This window comes from Crocodylus porosus, unplaced genomic scaffold (assembly GCF_001723895.1).
Source record: "Crocodylus porosus isolate Cpor-Errol unplaced genomic scaffold, CroPor_comp1, whole genome shotgun sequence".
Taxonomy (NCBI): Eukaryota; Metazoa; Chordata; order Crocodylia; family Crocodylidae; genus Crocodylus; species Crocodylus porosus.
In genome coordinates, this window is record NW_017728921.1 from 10773414 (window position 1) to 10788898 (window position 15485).

Below are 15485 nucleotides of genomic sequence, written 5' to 3' on the forward strand. Positions count from 1 at the left end.
TGCCAAGACGAACATGGGCCGGAAGTGTGGGGATGCAGTCAGGAAGGCCAACCGCACCTTGTCATGCATCCGCAGATGCATCGTGAGCAGGTCCAAGGAGGTGATCCTCCCCCACTGGTCAGGCCGCAGCTGGAGTACTGCGTCCAGTTCTGGGCGCTGCACTTGAGAAGGGATGTGGACAGCATGGAGAGGGTCCAGAGGAGGCCACTTGCATAGTCAGGGGGAAGTGGGGCAGCCTCTCCCTACGAGGAGAGGCAACGGGACCTGAACCTGTTCAGCCTCCACAAGAGAAGGCTGAGGGGGGGATCTAGTGGCCTGTTACAAACTAGTCAAGGGAAACCAGCAGGCATTGGGGGAGTCCCTGTTCCCCCGAGCACTGCCAGGAGTGACTAGAAATAACAGTCACAAGCTGGCAGAGGGTAAATTTAGGCTAGCCATCAGGAGGCACGACTTCACGGTCAGGGCAGCTAGGATCTGGAACCAACTTCCAAGAGAGGTGGTGCAGGCTCCTACCCTGGGGGTCTTTAAGAGGAGGCTGGATGTACACCTTGCTGGGGTCGTTTGGCCCTAGTACTCTCTCCTGCCATGGCAGGGGGTCAGACTCGATGATCTGCTCGGGTCCCTTCTGACCATACCAACTATGAAACTTGTTTGGCTATTGGGACATAAAATTAACATGAGGGTACTTTCTGAGTTTTGTTTACTACATATAAGTCAAATAAACATGCTAAATTAGATCACACTGTATTTGGGGCATTGGAAAATTTTGTGGAAAATTTTCCAATTAAAAATTTTCCAGAAAACCCACATGTCTCGTTGCCGTGGAGCAAGTCAGACCATAGGTCCATCTTGCCCAGTCTCCTGTTGCACAGGGTTGGAGTGGCTGCTGACAGGGAGAGCGAGTTGTGTAGGACCAGGGTTTTTTCCTCTCTCACTTCTGAGCCCTGAGCACATGAGGTTGAGGAAGTTGTGATTCGGAGCCCAAGCCCCTCACTCCTGATGCCCCTTTCCTCCAAGAATCCCTTGATGAATCTGGCTGAACTGCCACAAAGGAGCGCAGGAAAGGGAAGGTGCCATTTGTGTCACACAAGACAAACGTCCTCATTCATCTTCTACCAATGTCCATCTGTGATTCACAGAAGTTTAGGGCTAGAAGGGACCTCCTGAGATCATCGGGTCCAACCGCCTACTCTGGGCAGGAAAGACTGCTGTGGTCAAATAACCCCAGCAAGGTGTGCATCCATGGTAGATGGGTCTGCTGGAGTTGCGGTCTTCAGGGTGAGACTGGCAAGCAATAGGGTGTGCTCTTAATACTGCCTGTGCTGCCTTGACGTACTAGTTCTTTTATCTTTCCTACCCTGTGAGCCCCCTCCCCAAGACAGCACGTCTTGCACTGCTGTCTGTAGCCAGCATGCCTGCCCCCATGCTAAAGGGACCGAATCCAAGTAGGATGAGCAGCTCTGAAACATTTACTGTGTCCCTGAAAACCTTCCTTTTGTCTCCTTGAAAGGAAATGTCACTCTGCACCCTGATGAAGTTCGTCGAGGTGGAAGGGGAGCACCCACTGGTCAAAGCAGAGTGGAAAGGCAGTTTCATTTTTCCTCGTGAGCTTTTAAAAGTAAGTTTTGTGGCTTGGGAGCTGTCACCGCTATAAGGCACATTGTCATGTGCAAAGCCCAGACAGAGGGAGCCTGTGTTCATGCTCAGACTCTGAAGCAGAAAGCTTGGACACCAACTTCCTCATGTTTGGTGAAATGCCAGAGGTCTAAATTAGGTTCCAGCCAACCAGATCTCTCTCCAGGGCTACTAGTGTGCATTAGATGCTGACTTGCTGCTTTTTTTTCTTTTTAATTAACTCCCTTTGCTAGCTGGTGGTGGAGAGCTTAATTCCCTGCGAAGAGGATTCCTCGCTCCTCATCTCACGCTTCCAGGAATATCTGGAGTATGACGACGTCCGGTACTTCGTGATGAAGGCAGTGACTGAAAATATTGGGCAAATCATGCAGAAGACTAAGGAGGTAATGGGGTATTGCGGCCATGGTGGGCCTGGAAGACCCTCACTGTGGAAACCACCACTAGCAGGCAGTGTGGGTGTCACCACCTGTACCTGGGAAGGCTCCTCTGCTGCACCGTGGAGCTATCTGAGCACTAGGATCTAACACAGGCAGATGGGTGTGCTAGCTTCCATATGCTGAGATACAGCCACTCTTTTATTTGTCTGACCCAGTTTTGCAGAGAGCTGCCCTCAGGATTAGCCAGGACTGGCCAAAGGGGGCTTTTTGGTTAGCTTGACAGAAGCTCATCGATGAGGTTCTGGTTTCTGATTTTGAAAGCAGAGGAAAGCTTTTGATTCTGTTGCCTCTCTAATGGATGAACATAGTTAGTTTGCTTTCTCTGATGTCATCAGCAGGGTTTTTGATTTGCAGAATCAGAGATGAGACTATGTAGACTATAAAACTCGAGTGTGGGAGTGTTAATTAAGACCCTGCCAGTGCTGGTCTGTGCCTGGTATTAACTCCAGGTCTTTGCTTTAATATTTTTGTTGAGGTAAATCCTGTCAGTGCACATAAAGTGAATGGATGTCCCCTGGGAGCCTTTGTATAACTAACCTCTGTGCATCCTTTTCTTTCCCTTCCTAGATTCCACTGCCTGTGTACCAGCAAAATGTATTTTCCCTCATTTCATCCATTAGCATGCCGAGCAGAAAGACTGAGCTTGTCAATTTTATGGTGAAGCAAGGTTAGTTGCTATTACTGGGATGTTTTACATATAAGAGAGAAAGCATACTCAAATTTTTACCCTGTACATCAGAGTATTGACTTCTGTTAGTATTTTCTGATACTTGTCTTTCTCCATGCTGTGAATTAGGGGATGCAGTTCTTTTTATATGCTTTTGAGAGCCCTCCACTTTTCTGCCCTGCACTGCCTCTCAGAGCCATCATTTTTAGCTGCTTGTGGGGAAAGTAAAAGTCTGATGGATGGTGTGTGAGCTGGAATAAGAAATGTCATACAGGATTTAGATGTATCAATGTGGTTGAAAATTACCAGCTCCAGACTGGCATGTGGCTGGTTTTGGTCCATTCAGTTGGCATGTTATCTTCCCTTTTCATCCGCTGCTTCTTAACTCAGATGGCTTTAACAAACCGTAACATCTGAATAATTCGGAAGCTAAATTTATTTTCTCTCTATATTAGATCAAACCACAGCAGCAGGAGAAAGTCCTTTGCTGTTTAATTACTCTGTTTGAGCTTGCCTGGAAACACCTTGCCTCACGCAGCCCCATTTAGATTTCCACTGAAATGGAACTTAAATTCGCTCCATTGGCAGTGGCCGACTGTGATCATTGGCATGCAGCTATTTCAAAGGGAATACCTTGGGGGGGGGGTTCTTCATTACTTGCCCTTTCAAATTAACCTTAAACTTGTTTTGCTTTTATCTTTAAACAGATCACCTGGAGGAATGGAAGGTGTCAAAGCTCAAGGTAACCCGTTGTTTGGGGGGTAGGCAGAGTTGTACCTTGTCCTTGTCAGTTCTCTGAGCTTATGGTTTGCTTATCCTTGTTTTAAGGAGCACAAGCGGGCCTTTGAGAGGATGTGGCTGGTTTTCCTGAAATACAAGGTGAGTGGTGAAATTCATTTACTGTCTCCTGTTGTTTTTTCATCTGCTGCAATTCAGGCTTGGAAATCTTTACGCGCCCTCTGTACAACTTAACCCTGGAGTGGATGCTCTGAAGACAGTAGACTGAAGTAGGCAAATTCACTGTTGCCTGTGCTCTGGGATTAGATGCTGGTGGAAGTCACCCCTGTGACATTGTACCTTGCACTGTCCTGATATTTGACCTGTGTATTTATTTCTCTTAATGCTCCCTTGGCACACTCTAGTTTGTCTTTCCCTTTTCCCCCCTAATGCATAGTAGCCAGCTCTGAATACCAGGAGTTGCTCTGAGCCTGGAGCCCTGCGCAGAGCCCCACAGATTTGGGCGTGGAGCCCCATAGATTTCAGGGAGGTTCTCGTCAGTCTTCTGAAGTAACTTGCCCATTGTTTCTAAGCCAGGCCGGATCTGTCCAATGCTTCCTGATATTGTCCCCTGGCCGCCGGAGCTCTTTATGGAGTTGCTGTCCTTTGGATTCCTCCCAGCCCCCATGGTTTGAATGTCATGTTTCCTCCCTCACAGCTACCCAGCAGTCTGTACAAAAAGGTTCTTATGATTCTGCATGACTCCATCCTGCCTCACATGAACGAACCCACCCTCATGATAGACTTCCTGACAGCAGCCTATGACATAGGTGGGTAGAGATGCTGGATCCTGTGCACTTCAGAGAATGACAAAGGACTGTAGGGCTAAAGCCTGAGCAGGGTAGATGTGTGCTGGTTGTGCCCTGCCTCTGTGGGAAGAGATTGAAGGAGGGACCCACGTGGCAAATCAGAAGTGCAATTGCCTTTGGCTGGAAGGGGGTTGGAACAGTTCTCAGGACCCTGGTGGGTAAGGGCAGGAGGAGTAAACCAGATATATTTCTCTGTGCTTGTTATTGTTCTCCCAAGAAATAGCTTTGTTGTATGAGCCCAGCTTTAATTCCTTGCCTTTGCCTTTAAGGACTAGAAAAAGACAGACTGTAATGCTGTCTTAAATCAACCGCATTCAGCCCACGCTACCACAAAACAGTGCAGACTCACAGCTGTGCTGTGTTCGGACTCAAGATACACCACTTCCCTGTGGAGGTGCTACTTCTGAGGAGCTTCACTGGACTTCTGATGCCCTTCCTGGGGCGCTAGGGCAGCATGTACATGCTTCTTTCAGCCCCGTGCCCTACTTGGGCCTGTTCTAACTATGGCTGAAGTTTTTTTTTTTTTTAATAACAGCAGGGTCGTAAGTGATCTGTGAGCCTTTGGAAATTTAGTTGGATCGCTGTCCTTTGGAATTTTATAGCCAGTTGTCACTGTTTTGTTGTCTCGGGAAGCTGTTTAGCTTTAAGTGTTTTGACTGTCATGCTCTTTCTTTAATGTTTTGCTGCAGAAATGGCATAGGGAGACTCTGTTGTTGTTCTGAAATCTCCAGAACAGCAGAGTTTCTGAATGCCTGAAGAAGGATACTTGTGCCTGAAAGTTTGCAAAGAACTTTGTTCCAATGTTGTTAGACCAACACTGCTGCAACCAAAAACCTTGCTACAGAATTAGTGACAACTGTCAGCTTTTGCCACATTTTTATATCTGCTTTGCTTTCTTACAGGTGGTGCTATCAGTCTTCTAGCCTTAAATGGGTTATTTGTTCTGATTCATCAGCATAACCTGTAAGTAGAAAAAATGTTGTCTTATTTAAAGGAAGGGATTTTTTTTGGATGATGTTTTGCATGAGGTTTCTCCTTTTCATGCGTGCGTGTGTAAATAGAAGGGATGGAAGTACATTCCCCAGTTCTTTGTACTCTAAAATGTCGTCACTAGTTACTCAGCATGTAGGATGTTGAGCTGTTGCTAATCAGCCCCAATTTGTGGTGTTTTGTCGGGGATGGAGCCCGTCATGTCATCTGGCTCAGATCTCGGGTGCTAAACTTCTGAATTCCTGGTCTAATTTTCGATGAATGCCCCAGTTTATCTCAGGCTGTTGCCACAGAATATTGGCAATAGTTTGATGTAAAGTGTAGGTCCCTTTCTTCATGGCTGGTGAAGGAGGATTATCTGTTGCAGACATTTTCTTTTCCCTAAATCTGTGTTTTGGTGACTGCGCCATGCACTGTCCAGCTATTAGTCAAGAGGTGTCTTGACCACAACAAGCTCCCCTATCACAACTGGCTGCTGTGTTGTGTTTTGTTGGCAATGCTTGCAGCGTGGCCAGGGATTGATGAGATGTGAAAACTTAATTGCCTTCCTGATCCTCAGAATTGCACCTCTAGGAAATAGCCAAGGTAGGCTTTCAAGGGTGAGAAACTTGTCTGTCACTTCTGCGCCCATTCAGTGGGTCAGGGGCCTGATTCTGTGTTGTTGCTGTCAGTAGTTGCCATCATCATGGCTATCAGGCAGTGAAGGCTCTGGTCCAAAAACTGGGATCCAGACCTTCCAAGTATACAAAATTTAACTTTTTCTTTTTAAAAGCCGAGCTGCAGAGAGGAACTTCCATCTCTGGTAGTTCACTTGAAAGGACTTCCGTGAGCCAGTTTCTAGATTAGGGGCCTGGTCTGAGCAAGGCCATAATAAAAGCCAAATAAACTCTCTTATTTACACTTCTTTTTCATATAGGGAATACCCTGACTTCTACAAAAAGCTGTACAGCCTCTTGGACCCTTCCATCTACCACGTGAAGTACCGTGCCAGGTTTTTCCGTTTGATGGATTTATTTTTGTCTTCGTCGTAAGTACCTAGCATAGGATATATGCCCAGTCCTTTCTCCCTTGCTTTTCTATCTATCCGGGGTCTGCTTTTGACCAGTCCCCTCTGAGGGCTAACTGGCTATATCTTGTAGGGCTCAAGAGTCAGATTCCTAGTTCTGGAGGAGACTGGACTTGAGGGTGCTGTTTAGTCTTCCCCAACCATTTTGCATGAAGAATTTGCAATGCTCTTTCCCATACCCATACCAGTCTGGAAGCTTTCGTAGCTTGGATGAACTTCATGTATCTTTTTCCTTGCCTCACTTTCAATAGGCATTTACCTGCATATCTGGTGGCGGCGTTTATAAAGCGCCTCTCTCGGCTGGCCCTCACCGCTCCCCCTGAGGCTCTGCTCATGGTCATTCCCTTCATCTGCAATCTTTTCCGGAGGCACCCAGCTTGCAAGGTTCTTGTGCACAGACCCAGCGGGCCCGAAGGTAATTGGGAGCATGGGCGGGGGGCCTGCAGGTTTTTACAGAGCATATGCAGGTGGATTGGTCTGTCAGCTGGGGAAGGGGAAATCCCAGCTCCGTTCTGTTCCCTGGGCCTTCACTGTCCCTTGTCACCAGACTGTATCCCACTCAGGCTTTCCTCGGGCTTCCTGTGGCCATCTGCCTCTTAGCCTTTCTGCTTAAGTGCAAAGTGCCCCTGGCACCTCTTTCAGTCTCTCTATTTGCTACTCTGCCTTGAAGCCAGGAGCCTTGAAGCCAGGAAGCCCTATATGTGGCTTCCCGCATGGCCCATGGCTAGCGGCTGCCATAGTGACCACATAGTCTGGTGCGAAAGGGCCTGTGATCTGCAGCAGGTGTAGAGTGGTGCCCATGTGTCCCAAGGCCTTGTGCTTTGCTGCCACTTGAGGACCTGAATGTTTATGTTAAAAAGGGCAGATTAGTGTAGGTGCCAAAGGTTGATGGGGCAGCTCGGTCATCAGGTCTCTGTCTCTGAGACTGAACTGTTGAGTCTGCAAGAACAGACATTTTCTAAGCCAGTGCTCATCACTACTGGCATCCTTGCTGTTTAAACTGGAGACAGGCTGATGACGGCATCGACCCATGTGAGTGATGGGACAGAACAGCACGTGACTCCCATCTTCACTCTGAGTCATCCTGGCTTCTCACCTCTGTTTTCCTGCCAGCCACCTTCTGGACTTAGTTATTTCATTTTGAACATTTGGGACAAGGCACTGTGAGGTCTGCCGGTTGCAACCAGGCAGGCATCCCTTTAAATCACAGGTGTCAGCCCCAGTAGGTTGGGTAGGCATTCCTGAGCTTTTCGGTTGCTTCCTTTCTCTCTGCCTTGAGGGCTTGGGTGTCATCTTGTGGGGAGGTCTGTTAGTCGTTCATTATAGATGTTCCTGTTCCTCTGTCTCAGATCTGTTGGAAGATCCGTATGTCATGGAGGAAGAAGAGCCGTCTGAAAGCAGAGCTCTGGAGAGCTCCCTCTGGGAGCTGCGGGTGAGTCTTGCCTCTAGCCTGTGTGGTCCAGGACACAACCCTTCCCACTAGCCGTGTGCTGTGCACTCCTGTCCCCCTTGTTCCTTCCGTTGTGTGACTTCATGCTGGGAAACACCACTTTAAGGTGTGTAAGTATGGGTAGCGCCCTTTGAAGTGAGGCAGCTTCCTGGCCAGTATCTGACCTGTGCAAGGACAGAAGAGGACTGGATTGGTGTCATCCTCTGTGTCCTGTTCTTGATGTTTCAGGCTCTTCAGAACCATTATTACCCTGATGTGGCCAAAGCAGCCGCCACTGTGAATCAATCACTGTCAGAGATCGAGGATGATATATCGGGGCTCCTGGAGCTGTCTGCTTATGAGGTAGGGTTGCTCTGTGCATGCGTCTGTGAATAATACGGGAGCCAGGGTGATCCTTTCCTGGTGGGTCTAACAGGCTGATCTGCCAGCAGGAGTGTGGTGGGGCTGCAGGACTGTGCCAATGAATTTACAGGTTGGCTTGTTACCAGTCTGTCAGTTTGCTGGTTCTAGTTTGTCCCAGAGAAATCCCACCCCTGCTCTCATATTGAAGCATCTTTCTGCTGCTGCTTTGCGGTGCCAAGTGCAGGCATCCTGCTCAAAGCTTTGAGTATCACATTGGCCCCATGTTAGGGCCTAAATGGTGCCTGGGGTCTTTGTGCTGGGATGAATTTTGCCTTGCTTGGGACCTGCCCCATCTAACATGGTACCACCTTGCTCTCTGGGCTGCAGGATGAGAGGTACAGTTCTCTCTAACCAACACCTGCCTCCAGGCAGCCTCCAAGTCTGTCATGTACACAAAATAAAGCAAAGGCCCAGAAAATCCACCCCAACCCCACTTTTTCCTGGTCCAGGTGTGTGGGGAATTGGTGTTGGCAGAAAAAATTTCACAGCAGGTTTTTACAGATGCCAGCACCTCATATGATTTCTTCTTTTGCAGCTTTTTGATAGAGAAGTAATGAAAAGTACCACCGACGTGCCTCTGGAGTTCGAACAAGTGAGAGGGCTGTTTGACAAAAAGAATGACATATTTGCAGAGTATTTTGCGCTGGACTGAAGTTGCACGTTCCCTGGCTGGTTGGTAGCAAACAGGCCCCTCTGGCTGCCCAGCTCTGCTTGTTCACGTGGGACTTTCTGGAGTTTTGGGCTTTAAAATAACTCCAGGTAATGGCTGTACTACCCAACAGGGGGTGGTACTTACTTTGGTGGCCTTTGTCAGCAGCTCTGAATGGACTCTTACTCCTTGTTCGCAAAACAAGCGCAGTTTTTCACATTAACTGGCTTTTGCATTTTATCGCCACCCCGGCCTAGAGTTAGTAAACACTTTTTTTATGGGCACATGATTCTGACTCAAGATTTACGGTCTGTGCTCTTGTTCCTTTCTCTGAAGTGTCTGCTACTGGATGCAGTCAGTGCTGGGGTGGATTTACATAGATCTGGTGGGACTACAGCCTTTTACCTAGCACATAAGGAGGAGGGCAGGTAGAAAGGTTTCTTTCCACATTTTAAGCCTAGATCCTGCCTTGAAGGATCATAGTTCACTTGAGAATTGTCCGGTGATCTCAAAGTCTTGTAGGTGATGTTAAAGTCTCCATCTGTTTTACAACCTTGCCTAGGCAGGAACCAGCCTAATCAAAGAAATAATAAACATTTCCACTCACTGTGTTGGCTCTTATATTCAGAGGTTAAAAGGAGATTTGTCAAGAGCAGCAGTTAACAAGGCACATCAAGAAACTTGCTCTATTACATGCTATCAATGTTAATCGGACCAAATTCTTGCATGCACCTCTGTTGCTCAGTGTAGTTTTGTTTTAGCAGAAAACCATGACTGATTAAATGTCACCTGCTTTGAAAATGAGCATAATCTTGGTGATTGCTCAGAGCTAAATACCCAGTTGAAGAGCAGTGGGAAGCAGTCATTCTCCGGCAGCCCTCTTCCCTGATTGACTTTCCAGAATGGTTTGAAGTTGGTTAAACATAGCGCCGTTTATAACCATTTATAAATGGTGTGGATTTGGAAATGTGGCCACTGCAGGAATAGCTGTGTTGCTCTCACTGTTGAAATAACATTGTTTTTGCAGTTGGATGTAGCTAGTTTTGAATGCCGTAAGATGCTTTGGTAAAGAGCAGGCTTGGGCCATGCCAGAAGAGAGGCAGAAGTTTCCATCGGCTTTCAGCTTGTGCTTTGGAAGACGATGAGTGCTCAGCCCCAGATCCAGCTAAAGACTAGCAAGCAGTTTCACTGATTGCATTGTTTGTGTCCACAAGGCAGTTGTATCTTAAATGAGCTGCTCATTTTCTGTTAATTTTAGCTCCACCTTATAAAGGATAAGCAACTGGATGAGTATTGCTGCCACAAGAAATGGATGGTAAAGTCTCGGAGAGCTTGTTTTGGGCTGGAGTGGGAGGACAGTGCAAGAAGTTCAGGAGAAGGCAGCCTGGCTGTTTGCGGTTTAAGGGCATCCGGTTTGGTCTCCTCCAGGCATTTGGAGGGTCACGTGTGAAGTAGTAAATACTGGGGGCCATGTGCATGGATTAAACGGATGACTTCTGTGCACAGCTGTGGGAGTGGTGCTGAGCTCTCGAAGGGCAGAGCTGGACCTGTGTTCTGGGCTTGTTTGCCCTCCAGCAGTTCTGCTGTTTTAGCTTCAGATAATCTCCCGAAGTATTTGCTGAGGGTGTTTGGGGAGCTCCACCTCCGGGTCCTATTGAAATACAGTGTGCTTAGGTCCCCTTAGAAGACCCTGGTTTCCACTCTGTAAAGGCAGGTTATATTCCCATTCTCCGGTCCAGCCTGCTTGGCTTTTTCTTCCTGTCTTTCAGTGTGTGGGGTGGGGCAGTGTGTCAGTGGTAGCCTATGATTTTGCAGGCTTGGGTTCAAGATCCCCTCCCAACCTCTGTTTTTGACCTTTAAAATGTACTTTTCTACCTCATTGAGAGGTTGTAAAAATAAAGCTGCTGAGCTGCTCGGGTGCTGTGCTAACAGGCCTGTAGAACCACATCTGGGTCCTGAACTGTGTTTCCTTCTCTCTTTGCCACAAGGTGTTGTGGATCAGTTTTAAAACCACGGGGCTTTCTGTAGAGACTGAACACTTCTCTCAGATCTCCCAATCCCTTCCTACCCTGACTTTGTCTTGACATTCTCATTAATCTGCACATGAAGATGAATGCCGTGTACAGCCATTTAAATTTAATTGCAGAGCCTAATCATGGCTTCCCCTAATCGATCACAGTATTAAACAGGAGAGTCTTTATTAGTTGGGAGTAATATCGTCAGTGGTAACTAGAGAAGCAGGAGATGATGGCAGATATCAGGAAATCTAGTGTGAGAATATATTAAAGGACAGCCACTATTTATGAAAGTTTCTAATATGACATCCGTGGCTCAAAACACTGGAGGGTGCAAGAAAAATGAATGTTATCCACATTCCTAGCAAGTTTTCTACTCATCAATTTATAATAAAAACTTATAGCTGTTAGAGACCTCCAGGCGTTTTCCTGCCTCAGCAGCTTAGTGGAGAACATTTCAGAGTTAGTACCAGTATAACTATTTCAGGTCCTGTTCCGGGTCTGAAGGAGGCTTATATAGTATAGGTTATTCTTTCCTGTATTTTATTCCAGTTGAACTGTGTGTCAATACTGTAATGTTGGCTCTATGTTTGTACAGAGCCTAGCACAATGCAATCCTGGCTCATGAGCCGGGGCTTTTCTGGGTTTGTTGGGGACACGACTAATACATAGTTAGCATGGTAAAACTTGTGTGTATAGGTAAGAAGCCAGATCCTTTTCCTCCAGTTCAGGGTCCATGTGGTACTTGGTGTGATCCATTGCTACAAAAGAAGGATAGATCATTCTCCTTTTTCAGGCTAAGGTAGACAGATGTAGCGTTTGCAGGCAGGGCGGCTTTACCTTTAGATGCCATCCAGATTCCTAAACGATAGAACAGGATCTTACCCAAGGTGACCAGGCTTGGATATAGGCCGATAACAGGTTTTGCCGTGTTGCAAAGGGACATCAGGACTTTTGAGGGATAAAAGTGCCTCATCAAGATCTTTCCGGAGGAGGGTAGGCTGTGTGAGGTTGGGTCTTTTCTTCATTTGGATTTGGTGAGACGTCCCCACTAGGGCGCTGGCTTCCTGTGTGAGCCTTGTGAATTCGACATCTCTGGATGCCCACTCACCACACTGGGTGGGTAGAGGGGTTCAGCCGTGCCTGGAGGCTGAGGCACTGCTAAGCTCTCTGTGGCCTCCACGTGGACTGTCACATGGGCCATTTCATGCCTTTTCCCTTCAAAAAGTGGTCTGGAAAAGGAAAAGGAACAGAGGCATCTGGAAACTTGAAGCAGCAGCCCCCCCAGAGCAGCAGATGCCTCAGATGAGCTGTCTTGCCATCCTTTGTGCCTGCACACCGTGGCCCAGCTACTAGTGACACGAGGAAGCTGTTAAGTGGCACCCAGGTCTCCTTCCTGGGACTGATGGCTTTGAGCCTCATCAAAGCAGCAGCATATCCTGTGAGACCCTTGTATCCCCGATTGTGTGGCCTCCCACTTACCCTTTCCCTTTTGCCTTTTCTGTGAAGAAAGCACTGTGAGAACAGTATTGAGTTGCTTCCCGGGGCACAGAGCCCTGGTAGGTAGGGCTGTGCGAAACAGCTGTGTCGTTCTGGTTTCGGATTTGGCCGTTTCAGAGGACAGTGATTCATTTCAGTGTTTTGGATCACTGTTCTGTTTCGATTTGGCTGAATCTTTGAGTTTCGGTGCCGATCTGGAGATTCGGATCAGCTGGGCAGAGGCAGGCACAGCCGGGCGGCTGCAGGTTCTCCCGCGGCTCCTCCGGCTGTGCCTGCCTCTGCCTCGGCGGGGGAGCTGCGGGAGAAGCGCCCATGGCTGCCCTGCTTGGCCCCAGCCCCCAGGCACTTTACAAGGAGGGCTGCAGGGCTGTGCTGGACTATTCCCAGGGGGGTGCCTGCGAAACATTTCCAGATGTTTTGGATGGTTTCATTTCAGAGCCTTCCGTTTCAGATTTGGTGTTTCAGGTGCCAAAATGGGCCAGAATACCTCCAAAACGAAACAGCTGCCCAAATTTCACACAGCCCTACTGGTAGGTGTCTTGAGGGAAGAGGTCTGTGCATGGTGGCCCTACCAGTCTGAGGTAGGAGCCCAAACCTAAGGGCTTTAGTTTTGGCTGAAATTTGTTAAGCCACTCTCAAGCTGCAAGCGTCTCGCAGCTTGTTGAGGGCTAGATTTAGGAACACCCTTACCCAGTTTACTCCTGGCCATATTTTCGACTGGCCTAGTTGTCCATAAGCAGTACCGCTATTGCGTATAGAAATCCCAGCTGCGGACTTATGCTACGTGGCTTACAGGGACAGAAAAGTCATTCTGTAAGCTCCTCGGGACAAGGACTAGAGCCCAGAAATTCAACCGTGTACAGACACCTGCCTTTCTTCATTGGGAGTTAAATGCTTAAATCATTTGAAGACTGTCACCTTAAAACACTTAGCTAGGCATTGTTCCTGAGCTGAGGACATTGATAACAAATGTCCCCACCCATCCAAGGCCCATCTTGTCCTTGAAAAGAACTTGTCCAACCCTTCGTGAAGCTTTTATCTCGAAGGCCTCCCTCCCCATGGGAGGCATTGGAAAATCAGAAGTTATAAATATTAGAAGTTTTTGCTGTGGCATCTGCAGTCACTGAGCAAACCTTATCATGCTGCACACCCGCTGCTGCTACAGCTCCACAGGTCTCCACAGACTAAAGATTATAGATGCTTTAATCATACTATGTATTAACTGGAAGGGAAGATTGAAGTACCAGGCAGAGAGGGGCATAAATCATTCCTGCTATTATTTGATTTTTATCAAACTTTTTTTTCTTTACGTAGCACAAAAGGCACCTTTATGAAAACACAACTTATATCAGCCTCCCCTCCCCTCCTGCCCCATTCCCAAATAAGAACAGCCGATAAGTTGTGTTTGTGTATCTGTATATACTGCCTTTAGCTTTATTTTTCTAAACTTTCATTCATTTAAAGGCCATAAATATCAAAGCCATTCCAACCTGCAGATAAGTGCAGTTCACCAGAAACTCGAGAGATTTTTCTCTCTTGCTAGTTAAAATCCAAGTGACCAGTGCAGTGTGTTTTTCTGTTAATCTACTTGGATTTTTTTTTTAAAAGATCTTTATCATTTTTTAATTAAAAACTATAGCTAGCAAGAGGGGGAAAGTGCAAATGCCAGTTGAAGGCATGGGGCAGGGTTGGTGTTGGCTATGCGCAACCGTGGAGCAGCAGGAAAAAGGAAATGTTCACACTGATCTCGCTAAATTGGGAGCTTTCAGAACAACTTGATGCCTGTGAAGCAAGGGCATGTGGTTAGGATGCTGTTTGACCAGCCTTTCCGGACTGGAGAAAGTTAATGCATCTAGCAAAGGTCTGTGCTTGGTGCCACTTTTGCTTAAGTTGTCCAAAGAGGAGGTAGTTTGGTGTAAGTGTGGTGCTTCGACTCAGTCTGTATTACCCACATCATTACAGGTCTTCAGAAACAAGGTCAAGGAAGACTGAGCTTGGCTATGAAGTATCCAAGCAGAGCTGCATGCTCTAGGTATTTTATAAATCACATGGAAGCTCGTTCTTACTCCTCACAGCTGCCAATGGCTTTACTTGAAAAATAAGTCATAGTGTTGGTGTCACTGGGCATAACCCTGGGTAACTCAGAGGGATGGAAGACCACGAGTGTCGAGGAAGTCCTTCTGCTCCAGGCTCAGACGAGCCAAAACCCCACCTTGCCCAACCTTTGTAACCCTTTCTTTGGCACCTGCAATCTCCTGTCCTTCTGGAAAGCAGGCGAGCTAAAACTGTTATCTGTGGAATGCAAGGGCACCGCTTGGAGAGAGAAAGGAGGAGGGAAAGGGGAGAAAGAGGGCGGCCAGCTGGTGGAAAATCACTGACAGTGAAACTGACCGGGGTATAAAGATCCCGCTGTTGCAGGGTTAGGTGCGCAGGATTTGAGACAATACAGTCTCCCTGTGCCTTTTACTTGAGCTCAAATAAACTCTGTCTGCTTCTCCCCCAGTGTGTTTATTTGGCGCGACACACACCGGGCAACGAACCCAATTGTTGCCTCCCTCGGGCACCTTGTGCCGGCAACAATAGGATCGGGAGAAACTGGAGTAGAGACTCGGCACCTTTTTATTTTTTTGCCGCAACATCACCAGTTCCCAGGGAAATGGGGAAACCAGGTCCGAAATTTCTTTGACTTCAGAGTCGTGCCTCTGCCCCTCTGGAGAACCACGCAAGGGGCCTGGGGACGGTCATATCCATGATTTTACCTTCAGGCTTCAGCTGGGCAGGAGGAGGAGGAGAGCAAGCTCTCTGACCTTCCTCTTATGCCCCAAGTCGTGTGTTGCCTGGATGACAAGATTTAAGGTCCCCAGAAGAAAGCCGGCCGGCCAAAACCAGACGCTGCGTAGGTAATTTACAGCTGAACTCGGGCAAGTAAGGAAAACAGCACATCCATATGACTAACACCCACTTTTACTAGCACTAAGACCAACTGGCACCTATCAGACTAGAAGACTGACGGCTGTGACTGAGCCAGCAGTCTGTCCTCGAGAGATTGTGAAAATGTTGATCATTTTTCCAAGGTGCGCTGGGAATA

General features: G+C 47.7%; 1 protein-coding gene across 1 annotated transcript in view; it reads left to right on the top strand.

Moving 5' to 3' along the window:
- NOC4L (nucleolar complex associated 4 homolog) overlaps window positions 1-9489 on the top strand; it is an 11355-nt gene extending 1866 nt beyond the window's left edge. The window contains exons 3-14 of the mRNA XM_019538991.1: window positions 1511-1618; window positions 1869-2018; window positions 2640-2739; window positions 3447-3481; window positions 3568-3618; window positions 4175-4286; window positions 5228-5288; window positions 6232-6342; window positions 6633-6796; window positions 7731-7813; window positions 8060-8173; window positions 8769-9489. Coding sequence (XP_019394536.1) covers window positions 1511-1618; window positions 1869-2018; window positions 2640-2739; window positions 3447-3481; window positions 3568-3618; window positions 4175-4286; window positions 5228-5288; window positions 6232-6342; window positions 6633-6796; window positions 7731-7813; window positions 8060-8173; window positions 8769-8885 — 1206 coding nt within the window. The 3' untranslated portion in view covers window positions 8886-9489. The remainder of the gene's footprint in view (window positions 1-1510; window positions 1619-1868; window positions 2019-2639; window positions 2740-3446; window positions 3482-3567; window positions 3619-4174; window positions 4287-5227; window positions 5289-6231; window positions 6343-6632; window positions 6797-7730; window positions 7814-8059; window positions 8174-8768) is intronic.
- Window positions 9490-15485: the final 5996 nt, after the last annotated feature.